Source organism: Vicugna pacos, chromosome 30 (genome assembly GCF_048564905.1).
Source record: "Vicugna pacos chromosome 30, VicPac4, whole genome shotgun sequence".
Taxonomy (NCBI): Eukaryota; Metazoa; Chordata; class Mammalia; order Artiodactyla; family Camelidae; genus Vicugna; species Vicugna pacos.
In genome coordinates, this window is record NC_133016.1 from 2,991,276 (window position 1) to 3,005,311 (window position 14,036).

At 40.7% G+C, this 14,036-nt stretch overlaps 1 protein-coding gene across 3 annotated transcripts in view; it reads right to left on the reverse strand.

Annotated features, from left to right (window-relative positions):
* Positions 1–14,036, reverse strand: part of ZNF407 (zinc finger protein 407) — a 368,187-nt gene that overhangs the window by 146,545 nt on the left and 207,606 nt on the right. For all 3 annotated transcript variants that reach the window (XM_072952344.1, XM_072952346.1, XM_072952345.1), the window contains exons 5-6: positions 5,593–5,759; positions 1,889–1,972 (exon numbers count right to left, since the gene is read on the reverse strand). In XM_072952344.1, coding sequence (XP_072808445.1) covers positions 1,889–1,972; positions 5,593–5,759 — 251 coding nt within the window. The remainder of the gene's footprint in view (positions 1–1,888; positions 1,973–5,592; positions 5,760–14,036) is intronic.

Consider the following 14,036-nt stretch of genomic DNA (forward strand, 5'->3'; position numbering starts at 1 on the left):
TCAAAGAGGAATACATCAGAGAAACACAGGTTTCAAAAGAGCCAAAGAAATCTAACCTTGGGGAAAAAAGTTGTGTGTTGCTTAAATACTATCAATCTGGTGTAAAAGCTAAGGGCCTAGGCTGAGTTGTACTAAGCTGTTTGGCTGAAGCAAACAGTCTTAAGAACTGACTTTGGTATTAAAGAATCATGTTTGATTTGTGCCATAGAGGCAGATAAATGCCAAAAAGACAGATGCCTCTGTCTGTGAGACATTGTCCTATATGGTATAAAGTTAATAGCAAAGTAATAAGGAGCCTCTGGTCCTGACATAAAATATAAAGTTGTGCCTGCTCGATGCAGGCTTCATGATCGATCACCTGTAAACGCCTGTGATCACAGCATTCCGTCCCCACCGCGGCGGGAAGGGGGAGCCCTGCCAGGCTGGCCCAGGTGGCACACGGGCGGGTCTGCTGGCCCCCGGGGCCACGCCAGGGTGAGACCAGGTGAGCAACAATAACACCTGAATGGTAGCAGTTTGGGCATCAATAAACTGAAAATATTAAGAAACAAAAAACCAAAAAAACACATGTATTTCCAACTTCTCCAAAATAGCAGCCAAGGTTGACTGCCAACCACTGGGCTTGTCTGCCATTTCTTACGTTGAATCTTTAAACCCCCAGATTTAAAAAAAAAAATGTGATCACAGGTTGCTACCGTACACTTAAAATGGAGTTTTAAGTTTATAAAGTTAAGTGTATTTCCAACATTATGTTAAACACTGGAAATTTCTCAACTCAGTAACCTTTATCCCATATAGAAATTTGAATCATATAAACTTAAGATCTAAAAGGAATGACTGGCATTAATGTTCATTGGTCTTTAAATACCATAATGGGCATTAAAACTCCTTGTAGCTAACTGTTGAATATAACATACCAAGAATCAAAATACCATAAACAACATATTTCATGTGTCTTAATTTTACGCCATTTTGAGTGTAACTGCCAACTCAACCGTTCTCACAGTGCTCAAGAAAACGTCTAACACTGAGTCAGTTATACATTCTGTTACTATACGATTTATCATCTAAACTAGAACACTTCTGAGAGTAAAACGTGGTTCTATTAATAATCACAAGAGACAACACCACACATCAGCACTGTCCCAGGCATATATAATTCAGAATTTAAAGTAATTACTTGTAAGACCTATTGCAGCATACCAAGTAGGTAATCAACCTTAACAAACGTTTAGAACTTTGCATCCTTATGTGTTCCTAACCAAGGCATCTATTTTATTTTGTTGAATCACCAAGAATGCACATCATGGAAAAAAAAAAGATTCTCATCAATGCCCTTATCTACTTAAGCTGCCTCTTCATTGCCTTCCATTCTTGGTAGCAAAAATAAGTGAAACGGCATCAACCCACAACCACAGCTACTCGGTCCTGTTGGCAGAGGGATGGACGGCCAGGTGGTCAGGTAGGCCAGGAGAGAGATGGAAGGGCAGGGCGGTGGGTGAGCAGGTAAGCAGCAGCCGAGAGACGGGCGAGTGGGAAGGCAGGCGGCAGAGCCTGGCTGGGAGGAGGAGGAGAGCACGTGAAAGGAACACGGCGCCCTGTCCTCCCGCAGAAGGAGGGCCTTGCCTCTGCAGAAGTGTCTGGTATGGCTGCACACTGGAGGACACACACTTTTCTCCCTCCTGCTTACCATGAATTTACAGAGGACACCTGACCCACAACACCCGCAGTAGGTTTACTTTACAAATATATCAAAACAATCTTATATTATTCAAGTAGAATTTTCAGTAGACCCTCAAGTATGCAGATTTCACAAAAATTGACAAGACAGGCAATTGAGGCCCAACAGCACGTGCGAGGGGCCGGCCCTGACTGGGGCCACACTGACCTGTGTGCTGCCGGCGGTGCTTGGTGAGGGCGTGCCGGGTCCCGCCAGCAAAGCCACAGAGGTCACACAGGAACGACTTCTCGCCTGTTGCGACAATAAACAGATGAGGGACTGCGGAGGTCACAGACCATTAAAACATGTCTATCAAGGCTTTCAGGGTTACTAATCCCTCCAATCAAATGTTTCCATGTAAATATGTCAAATGGGAATGAAATTACCACTGCGGTTTATTGACTGTGATAAAATCTGAAAAGCACCACTGAACATAATTACATACTTGTCAGACCCATAAAAATTAGCTTTATTATCAATGGAATGGTTTTGTACAACTTCATTTCTGGTAGATGTCTTCCAGATGGGGCAGCTTTATGCACTTGAACAGTTTTTATGCATATCCTGATTTTTTACAATTCCCATACATCTGGCCTTTCTGAGCTGAGTAAAGATTGCTTGGAATAGTTAATATACAGTATATATGATTCTGCTTAAATAAAACATTGAATTTTCTAACAACTGAAGGATACTGAATTGGTTTTACCTGATTCTATCAGAGTCTTCTTTAATAATGTCCTACTTAATAATATGAATGAAATGGTTTCCTTAAATATACTGAAGATCCCAAGTAAATAAAATCCATATCACTCAATACCAATAGCAATTCAGTGCTGTTTATGTTTCTCAAACTTCCGTGGTACAAAAAAAGGTCTAGGGATTGCTAAAGAAATTGTATAAAAATTCATATTACTCATCTTTAATGATGACTCCTGGCTGGAAAATTCTGCAACAATGAGAGAGAGATTTGGCAGACTTCATATTTGTGAAATGTGTAAATGCTCATTTTTAAAACATTTTTACACAAGCTAACACTCTGCCCCACAGTGCACACACACGTGCAATCTCTCTCTCGTCCACAGCATATCTGGGCAGTAAGTGCTGGCACACAGACAGGCTACCCCAGAAGGCTCCCAAAGAAGGACCAAAGAATACAAATGCTAACCTTGGAGAGAGGCACTGAAATCATACTTCCAAAAAATGAAACAAATCATCTGTATGTATCTTAACCGGCTTTACTCATTTGGATGTTTAATGCAACAAGTCTTTTAAGGGTTTTTGCCCACGTCAGCCTACATTGTTCTAAAACAGTTAGGTGTATTGGAACAGAAATCTAGCTTGAGGTGTTTTGGAAATGGTACTTGCCTTTTTAAGGTTAGAAAAAACAGTAAATATAGGAAGGCAGAATAATCAAAGAGTAATCAGAGTCTTCCCCTCACCTAAAAGCAATACTAGCTTCTCTCATGTAAATGAATGAATATATTAATAAACAGAGTTTTAACCTAATTATGTTTAATCTTATTTCCCAATGGTATGTTAAAATGCTCATTATGATCATTTATAAAAAAAGGCAGAATTTAAATACTTTTTCTATCTTTACTTTCCTATTTTGGGGTTAAGTTTATTTCTTGGAATCATTATATCAATATAGGAAAAAAAAGAACAGAGTAGATGGGCTGTGAAGAATAAAGTTTAATTACAATCACTCATTTAATTATTTAATCAATTTGAAATATAAATCTTTCTAACTAGCTGTATTATCAATTAAAGAACACTGAAAGTAGACTTTTTTCTTAAATCCCAAAAGATAATTTGCTCGTTAATATTAACGTACTAGTCTATGTTGAGGCAAAATTGTTCTCTATGATTTATTCATCACCAGAGTTTCATGGGCATTAACCCCTGGTGACCGTGTGGAAATGTGAACACGCCGTCCACACGCACACACACAAAGTCACACGCACACGTGTCTGGGGGGTGGCGGGGGAAGACTGGCGCTGTGCTGTCCCATCAGAGGAAGCTCTAATGAGGAAAGGGTGTTCCTCTTCCCTCCGGATTCAAGAAGACTATCATGCCTTTTTCTCATTCTTTGTGATCCGTAGCTTTCTTGTAAGATATAAACATTAGCAGAAAAATTCTCATGAAATTTACATTCCTTACAGGTATATGTGCTGCATGTATGAATGAAGTTTTATCTCCTTTCCTATTTTAAGATATGTATAGGCACAAAGACAAAAAAACTATTAATTTTCCCTGTGATTTGGTTCTAGATACATAAGTGACCTTGATTTTTTTGATGTGTAGGGTTTTTTCTAGGATGCTAGCCTGCGATGTATATTGTGTGTCATATTTACCTTGGTGGCTTGATTTCCTTGTCCTTCTAAATCCAATTTTCATCTGCCCCCTCCCTTTAAGGGGGTAGATGGAGTTAGGGTTGGATAGTGGGCAACAGAGTATTTTTCAAGAAAAAAAAATTTAAAGAAAAAACTAAATGTAATAAAATATACTCAATGTAAAAAAGGGTTTACTTAACATGCCATATTTATATGATAGCAGAGATATAACAGGAGACTTTTCTTAACAACTTGAATTAGTTTCAAGTGTGCCATTTTGCATTCAAATGTAGAAAGACACGGAAACCAATCCTTTATTTTCTATTAGAAAACAGCCACTGTCCCCTATCTCTCATTATGGTGCAGACTACAAGACCTAACAACAAAAATCCATATTATTGATCCAGCCAAGTCTCCACAATTATTCTTTAGAAGGAAACGCCGACGATAAATTACATCTGCACTGGCTTTTCATCTGCTGTTCGATATAAGTGATCTCTCAGGGCAGGCTGGAGACCTTAAATCGTCAACGCCCTTGTCAAGGAAGCTGAGGAGGCCTGGGCTTCCCACAAACTGCTTCAGAAGAACTTTTAACCTATAATTTCTAACAATAATATAGGATTCCTGGCAATCAGAAGAACATTTGGGAATGCTGATTAAAATTTATTATTTCTTTCCTTGAAACAAAATCCTTTCTGAGAGGTGTAAAGAGAAAGAAGGCCACACAAACACCACAGAGCTCACAGTAACACAGCCACGGGGAGCCAAGGCGGGCCCCCAACCACACACCGGTGACGCGTGCAGGGGCCGCGGTCCTTGGATAATGAAAACCACGTCATAAATGCTGAATATGGCCAGGGGAAATATATTACGAAGGCCCAAATGGAGAGGTCTCAGGACCATGCCTAGCACAGATATATTCTGGATGCTGCTTCTACTCTTAGTTGGTTTAAATTCCAAACAGTCTGTGAAATGTTTTGATGTACAATGGATGTGAATTTGTACTTTTTAAATAAATGATTATCTGAAAAGTTTATACTAGCTAAATTCAGATTAGTCTCTCTGTGTTAACTTTAAAAAAGAAAGGAAAAGTCTTGGATCTGCTAGTATTCTCTTAAGAGAAATATTAATTTGATTTAAAACATTTTAAGTGGTACACAGAAACAAGATTCAATAATGTTCAAAAACATGACAGCACTGAGCTCACATCAGTAACAAAATATAAGACTGGTTCTCTATGAATACAGTCTCTCCAAATGATCTATCAAGATCCCACCTACAGAGATGTTTGAACACATACACCTACATGTACACACACAACATAAATCACCTTTGAAACATGAAACTTGCTTTATTTAAACACGTGTGTGCGCACACACACTCATACGCTAAAATTACCTTGAGTATCACTGAAACCCAAGGAAATGATACCACACCCTTTTTTCTTGATACCATGTACCTTCTAACATGCAATGACCACAACCTTGAACAGACAGGGAAGCCCCTCGGGGCCCGCCGGGCTGCGGCGCGCGGGCACACCTGTGTGCGTGCGGTAGTGGTCCTTCATGGCGGAGGCCGTGAGGAAGGAGTAGTGACACGTGGGCCAGGTGCACTTGAACGGCTTTTCTCCCGTGTGGAGTTTCATGTGGTTGTTGAGGGCCCACTTCTCTGTGAAGCTTCTGTCACACAAGTGGCACGAAAACTTCCTGCATGGACGAGAGAGAAAGCGAGGCAGGCGTCAGGCCGCGGCCGCCCCCCCCCTCCCCCAGCGGGCCGCGCGCCCGGCGCGGGGAGGAGGCCCGCGGCCCGGTCTGTCATGTCTGTATAACCAGGCATTGATTTTTCTGTCCAGGCCTGGCACTCCAGCCATTTATTCTCTGCTTTGCGGTTGGGCCCAACGGGTTTGAAAAATTCTGTTACAGCCCAGTCACCCCTGAGGCAAATGTGAGAATAGATTTCACCTGCACAGGCCTGCACCACTTATCCCGGCAGGGCTGTCAGAGCAAAGGCTAAATGAAAAGCCATCCGTGCTAAACCGCTCGGACGGCCCCGCTCTCCGCGGGCTGCGGCCAGAGCCCCGGCCCGGCCGGGCGGCAGGCTCCTCCCGCGCCGCGCGGCCCGCCCCGCGGGGCTCCGGGCGGGGGCGGCCCCAGAGGCTGCGCTGGCCCCGGGGTCCGGCGGCGGCACCCCCGGGTGCCGAAGCTCCCGCCGGTGCGGGTGAAGAGTACAAATGTAACTTTGAATAAACCGTGCCTCTGGGAACAATGAACCTCAGTTATCTCCTGGACGGAACGAAAACTGAAAACAACAGATCAGTACTCACGCTAGAAAATACTTCAGCCCCACGGTTCCCAGTTAAAGATCTTTCTAACACCTTTAGTAATCGAGGTAAAACGAACCAGAAAGCACAACCCTTCACTACTTCCTCTGGTTGCTCTTCTGCCCCTTTTCGCTCGCATTCATGCACTCACCACCAAGATTTACTTCTCATTTCTGGTATCACTGAGTTTAAAGCGATCCTGGTGACTAACTCAGCAGTGTCCAGCTAACTAATTTGGGATAACGAACAGTCAAATAAAACCAAATTAAAACCTAACATTCAAAATTAAAATATTTTAATAAGTTGATAAGCACAATGAGACAGAAAAGACAGACTATGGTGGCTTGATCTGACCATCATAAACTGGTCTATACTTTCAGCAAGTAAATATAATTTTAAAAATAAGATTATAATCTGTGTTTCAAATTATGATATAAAACAAGGAGATGTAAAGAGCATATTCTTTCCATAAACGCTTTAACTATGATTTTACAAATTTCCTTACTCCTGCAAGGGTAGAATTCCAAGCTCCAGTTAATTAATCTCCTCGTGTTGAGACAAACGTGGACTCCTTTAACAAATTAATCAGTGTTTCACAAATTCTTATGAATCGAAATATGAAGTTACCTTTCATAAGAACCCCTCTTCATTTGTTATACGTAGTGTATTTTTACAACATTAGATCTTAAGTGCAACAGAAGTAAGAACTGCTAAATATTTAAAAAACGTCACATAAAATATCTTAAGTGCTTCATTAATATTAAAATTGCTAATTAATATATCTATATAATGTATGTGTAGAGAAACTATATTTACAGCCATTAGCACAGACTGTCTTTGAAATTACCGTATCATTTGATCATTGCTTACTGGTTCTAGAGAATGACAAATAGAACTAAATACTTCAAAATGCACTGTTAAAAAATATCATGTCCGTATATCTCTTTGACGGGTCTTCATGCATTTAACATTTCAAAACCGTGACAGGGATCTTATTTCCAAGATAAATTCCCCTATCTACTTATTTCTTCATGTATTTATTGTGGATCTAACCTTCTCCTACAAGAAATAAATAAGGAGGTTAAGTAGATGATATCTTTTAACAAATAGTCTCTCCAGACTGCATTACAACTTTATGAATGACAAAATAAATCCCTCATTTTAGAATCTACCATGATGTACATTTAACAAAATTACATCTATGAAACCTCAGTATATGTACTCTATTATTCATACACAATAAAAATGTTAAAGTAGAGCTTAGAGCCTGTCATGAAATGACAAAAGCCAGATAACAAAGAACTAAGGCCACCGCTTGACTTTCAGAAAACCTCACGTGTTTGACAACGTGCCTTATGACAAGAAGGTCACGCACTGGTACTTTGAAAAGAACCTGAAATGTTACCAATGTAAAGTGTCCTTATAAGACTAAGACCAGCTCATCAAAGGGGACCATGCAACTCGGAGACTCAAACGTGGCAAAATGTCTGCCTTCCTGCGACACATAGGGAAGTGTCCACCAAAGGATTCGCTCTCCCTGGGCCGTCAGGGAGCCCACCTGGAGGTGCCTCCAGGACAGAACCTGAGCTCAAACATGCACTTCTGCTCTGCCACGTGGACCCAAGAAGGGAAGGCACCACGGTGTGTTCTGGGTGTGCTTTGGAAAGACTTGGACACCCCCTACAAGCACTGTTCCAGAAGGCAGAAACAGAGAGGGAAGAGTCAGATTTGGCTCTCAAGGAAATCACGGTCTACTAAGTGAGAGAACCCTCCACAAAAACAACCTCAATGTCAGGAGAAGAATGTAAAATGCCAACATAAAGTTTAAAGAAGAGGGAATTACTGGGGCAGGGCAGGTTAAGGGTGGCTTCCCAGAGGTGGCGTTTAGTTTAGATTCAGAAGATGGGTGGCAAGTGGAGACACAGGCCAGCAGGGGGAATGGGCGAGGGGCAGTGGGGGGACAGTCACGGAGCTGGGAGCTCAGGGCCCAAACAGGCCGCGTCACCTGTGGTCTCACAGCCGGCCCCCCTCAACTGGGCAGGGCCACCCAGTTCCCTAGATACCAGGTGAAGCCCTGGGGCCACCACTAGGCTGGACTGATTATTATCAGTGCTTTTCTATCCCCACGTGCTGGGCTTCCATCAGAAACTTCCTGCTTAACTGAGCTTACGATATATTAAAAAGAGGTCTGTTTGGCAAAAACTTGCTAGTCACCTCTTTCACTGTGAAGGGAGTTAAACAGCTGGTCAGCTAGAAGGATGTACAATGGTGAGTGACAACCATGTGATGCGGACAACCTAAAAGCCAGACAGCTACGATGGCGCTCAGTTGGCCTGGTGACAACATTTCCAGCCTTACATAATCTAGTGCGTTATAATGGGTAATAAAAAGTTCAAAACACCAAATAGTGCTGTAAGACTTGCAATGAAAAAGGCCAGTTTGTTACCTTCCCTTTCTGCCGGCTTCACTAGATGTTTCTACTGGATATAAAGTGATATTAAAGGGTTTCAAAAGGAAGGAAAAAAACACAAAAGCAAAATAAATCAAAATGAACCCTGACTTCTCAACAGCAAAGCAGGAATTAGAAGACAATGCAGCAATGATTTGAACGTTTTGAGGGGAATGATCTTAAACGCAGAATGTTACATGTAACACCTTTAAGCAGTTCCTAACAGGTGCTGGCGTTACCGAGTTCCTGGTTTCCAGGGGTTGAGATGTCTATTGTGCTAAGAACTTTGTGGAATAAACCCTTCTTCCTGTGGGTAACTGTCATATAAAAGTTAAGAGTTCATCTCAGAGCGTGGATTTATAAGTATTCCTAAATTAAACAGGGCTTCTAGCTTACATTCTAAGCATTTTTCTAGTACTCGTGATATAATGACAGCAGGTTCCTTTACGTCCTGTTACATGTGCAGTGTCCTCCTTCACCCCTCACACTGGCAACGGCCCCGAGCCTGTGTTCTCTCTGTTAAATCCGGTAGGAGACCTTCTCTGAAATCACTCAGGACATGATTTGTAATAATGGAGCCACAACTGAAACCCAACTCTCTAGACCTAAAATTCTGAATAGAGAATACTAAATATCTTCATTGCTACACATGTAATAAAAACTAGAACTTCTCATGGGGGTGTTGCTAGGTGTTATGTACGTAGAAAGTTAAACTGAAGAATTAGCAGGTGTTTGAATTATTTTTATATGATTAATGGCACTATCTTAACACACACTTCTGCCTTAGAGAAACTGTTAGAGCAGCTGTCTGTTTGTGAATGCTTACAGGGCAGGCAAGTTATGTCAAAGCAGGTCATTTCTGTTCTGAGTTGTGCCCTTTATTTTTCTACATTACTACGGAAGGTAAACATCCAAACAAGAGATTTTATACTCCTCTTCAAAATGTATTTTTAAGTGTTATTTTAAGGTTTTTAAATCTTGTTAGGTGGGTTATTCATTCAGTTTATTGGCAAGTTAATAAGAAATCTGCACATATCCCACTTACATATGAAGATAAAAGTATTTTGATACTTTGGTGCTTTATTGCTTTATAATTTTTGAATATAGTAGGAAGTGTCACTAGTATATTTTTATGTTCTTTTCTAATCTCTCCAATTCAGGATAATTTGGAACGTAACAGCCTTGGTGATGCTTCTTGGAGCGGCAGATGTCCTAACCTCGTGTTTCTCCCAGATACCCCAGCCTGGGGATATGTGACTGAGAAACTCAGGTGCAAGCACAGGCCTGTAGGGGGGAAAAATGTATCTCCATTAAAATGAAAACAGTCTTGAATATCCATCAGCTAGGGGGTAGAAAAATACTGAATTTAAAATAATGAACATCATAATGATGTTAAAAATGAATCAACAAGAGCCACATTTATCAGCCGGGGTTAAACAACCTAAAAAATGTCACTGCATTAAAACAAAACAGGCTAGGTAGAGAATTGTACCATTTATATACAATTTTTCAATTCAGGGGAAATATTAAATATAAACATATGAGCTCCACATGCAAAAACACACATGACATCCCAGTTTATGACAACTGCTTGTTTCTGAGAAAAAGGTTAGGGTGTGCATACAGGGGCAGAGTTAACTACAGTTGTACAATTTTTTTTTTAAGGAATACAAAGTAAATATGGCCACAGGTTAACATCTTCCAAAGTGCTTTCACTAGTTATGAAATTTTCACAACTCAAAATGAATATTTTAAATAAGCAATCCAACAATCTCTCATCTTCTCCAATGTCTTGTCAAATTAATAAGTCATACAAATTCGTATCTATAAAAAACACAGCAAGGAGCAAGATCTGCTACAGATGAAAATGTAATAAAAGAGTAAGCTAAATTTTGTTAAAATATTAAATAATCCACGCAGTTATTATCTTTCAAAACTGAAAAAAAAAAGGTGTTGACTGATTCGAAACGATTACTGTAACATTAAACTGATGTTGCAAAAACTTAACTGACAGGTATCGCTGGTCTTTAAGAATAAACATAGAACACAGAAGTGTGTGAAAACAATCCAAGGTTTGTATGATTCCTAGCAAAACAGTACAATATACTAATGAATTTGTTTCAACAATTTCTAAGTCACTCAAATACTACCAATACACAAGCAGTTTCTTTGGAATAACAGCCTCATTTTAAAATTACTATAATTTAATAATTATATAATAATACACTAAGAGATGAAATCAAAACAGAATATGATGAGGTTTTAGCCCAGTAGGGTTACCATACAAATTTCTGCTGAGCTACACATAAAACTGAAAAACAATCACCTTCCTGAACAAAGCAGCACATAAAAAGGCAAGTACAGACAGCCACTGCAGAGCAGCTTCAGTGATCAGTGAGTTCACGCGAGCATCTTCTGCTAAAAGTTACCCAAAAGATAACAAAGCAAAATGGAGAAGTTCAAGAAATTCTGCCACAGTAACAAATCCAATACCTATACGCACCAGAACCCTGAGACACCCATACTGTTTCTGACCTAGGGAACATCGAGGGAAAATACACAACACTTAAACTACCTATTCACACAAAACAGGCACTAAATCCACATTAATTACCCCAATATTACTCCACAGTAGTTCTGTTCATCTTATTTCTATGAGGTTCCAAAGAACTATTATCTATTTTTAAATAAAATACACAACTTTAAACTGCATGGAAAGTAAGAATCTCTGTTTTCTTTAAATTGAAAACTGAAAAGGTACACTGACAGCTAATAAGCAGGAAGACATGAAGACACTCAGGGTCCCTCTAGCCACTTCCTTCTAAACACACACACACACACACACGTGTGTGTGTATGTGTGTAAAGCTTTGACTCAGTGAAGTTGCATCCTGAAACCAAAAATAGTCCAGGGTAATACTCTTCTAAAGATTACTTACTTAGGCTAGATGCTGAGAGTGACCTGTTTCTGATTATATATAAAACATGAGCATGATTTATATCAAGAAGCCACAAAGACCTGAGATTAGAAAGGCTTCATTTACTAAATTCAACTCTTTAGGCCCAAGCGTGGCTCAGAGAGGAAAGTCGGAAACCGCCGAGAGGGCGTTTATACAGCACACAAGGGAGCCTGTGCTTAAGCCGAGAGCCTTGAGTGTGTTTTTGCCCTGAACAGGTGATAATTAGCCTGGTTAATAGGCTAGATCCTTGTTAACTAGCTGGGAAAGAAATTTAACCTCTCACCGAAGACTATCATCTTAAAACCTGTTAAGATATCATTCCGGTTCTAAAAGCTGTGAAATACATTTTCTGGCCCTTTCAGTTCTTTCCAAAAGTTGAAAAGCTTTGTGTCAAAATTACTTTTGGGAGGAGCATCGGGCAGAATATTAATCCCAGGTTGCCTCAGTCTACTGAGAACCAAGAGAATGACTCATTCTAAAGAAAAACATTCAAGGATTACAAGGGCCATGCCCTCCAGATTGAATTCATCCTTCAAAATCTCATTCCCATGAAATTTTTCTTTGTCAGAGAGACCATAAACTCTGGCCTACCCCAAACCATCCTACTGAATTCAGCTGGAACGGCTCTGGTTCCACTGCACGAGCTGTATCCCACACTCCCCACCACAACAGGGGGCAGGAATGGCTTTGTGTAAAGGTCAATAAATATTTTCTACTTGGTGGGCCAGCAAGTCTTTGATGTAACTTTCCAACTCGGCCTTTGTAGCACAAAAGTAGCCATGGACAGTCCATAAACAAGCTGGATATTGGAATGGCTGTGTTCCAATAAAACTTTATTTACGAAAGCCGGCAGTGGGCCCATCCTGGCCTGCAGGCGGTGGTCTGCCAATCCCTGGCTTAGGTGAGGTCGCACCCCTCAACCCGTACCCCTAAAAGCACCCTGATCTGTACAGGCTAAATGATTCTGAATCAAACACTGCCACAAAGGTCCACTCAGCCCCCTTTGCAGGGTTTGAGACGTTGGTTTAGTCCTGAAATAGTTCGTGTTTCCTGCAGGGCTTCAAAACCCCCAGCATGAGAAGGACAGGTGGAAGGAATTATCCTGCATATGAGACCCATTCCAGTGCAGACTGGCCCGTCCTCTTCAAACCACTCCCTTTCAAGTGGATGGCAGAGCTGGAGGGCTTGCAAAGTTGAAACAATTTTAACTAACCATAGAAGTCAAGTCCCAGAGAACAAGACATATATTAAATTGCCACAGTCCTCTAGTCTGGACTAAATGAAATTTTATCGCTTCAGGTTAGGTAAGAAAACACCGGATTTACGCAGGGAAGGTTAAAATAGCAGTTACAAATAGAGGACTAATATTACTGTTTAAAGACCATACAAAGAGAATTTCTTTTAAATCATTGCTTTTACTGATATAAATAATTTGGGCTAAAATGACAAAATGCACTTCAAACCCCATTTACACCTTCATCCCAGATGTCTCGACTAATGTTCAGTCTTTGGACATTTATAACACAAGCCTAACAGTTTTCAAATTGTAACAGCTCAGCTACTTCTGTATCAATTGACCAATTAAAGAAAAGTATATATTTGAACCTACTGTGTGTCCAGCAATGCCCTGTGCTATGCAGAAACCTGTAAATGAACGAAAGATACATACATCTCCCCAAAAAGAGCCTAGGACTCAATGGTCGACACTAATGTCAGTGAAATAATTGGAACAAAAGCGCACCACATTTTGCTGGACTTTTTAAAATAGCTTTTTAGAAAGATGTTTAGAAAAAGCATCGGTGAATATAGATTGAAGCAGCTGGAAAAGGTTTTATGCAGGAGGTGGGGCTTCAGTGGGTGTGAGAGGATAGAGCGGACTTCCCATAGCAGAGGTGGCAGGAGTGACAAGCAGCAGGAGACGCAGGCAGGGCTGGGTGAGGTGGGGTGTGCCAGCCCCAGGCCCATCATCCCAACTGGGGCGGGGATGGGGAGCACAGAAGGGACAAATCAAGTTGCATCACTGAAATTGAGTCAGATTAAAGTGATATAAATAACTTGGGCTTAAATGACAGAGAAATCCTGCTAACAAGACAAGAGAAATTTGACTTTGATATGTTTGTTTTTCTATTCTTTGTTTTTCTTTTTCCTCCTTCCTATGTCTCTGTCATTGCTTGTTTTTCACAACTATTTGATTATAATTTTCCAAGGAGCTTAGTGTGACTTTATCCCTCACGACCAGAAGGATATGGTACACT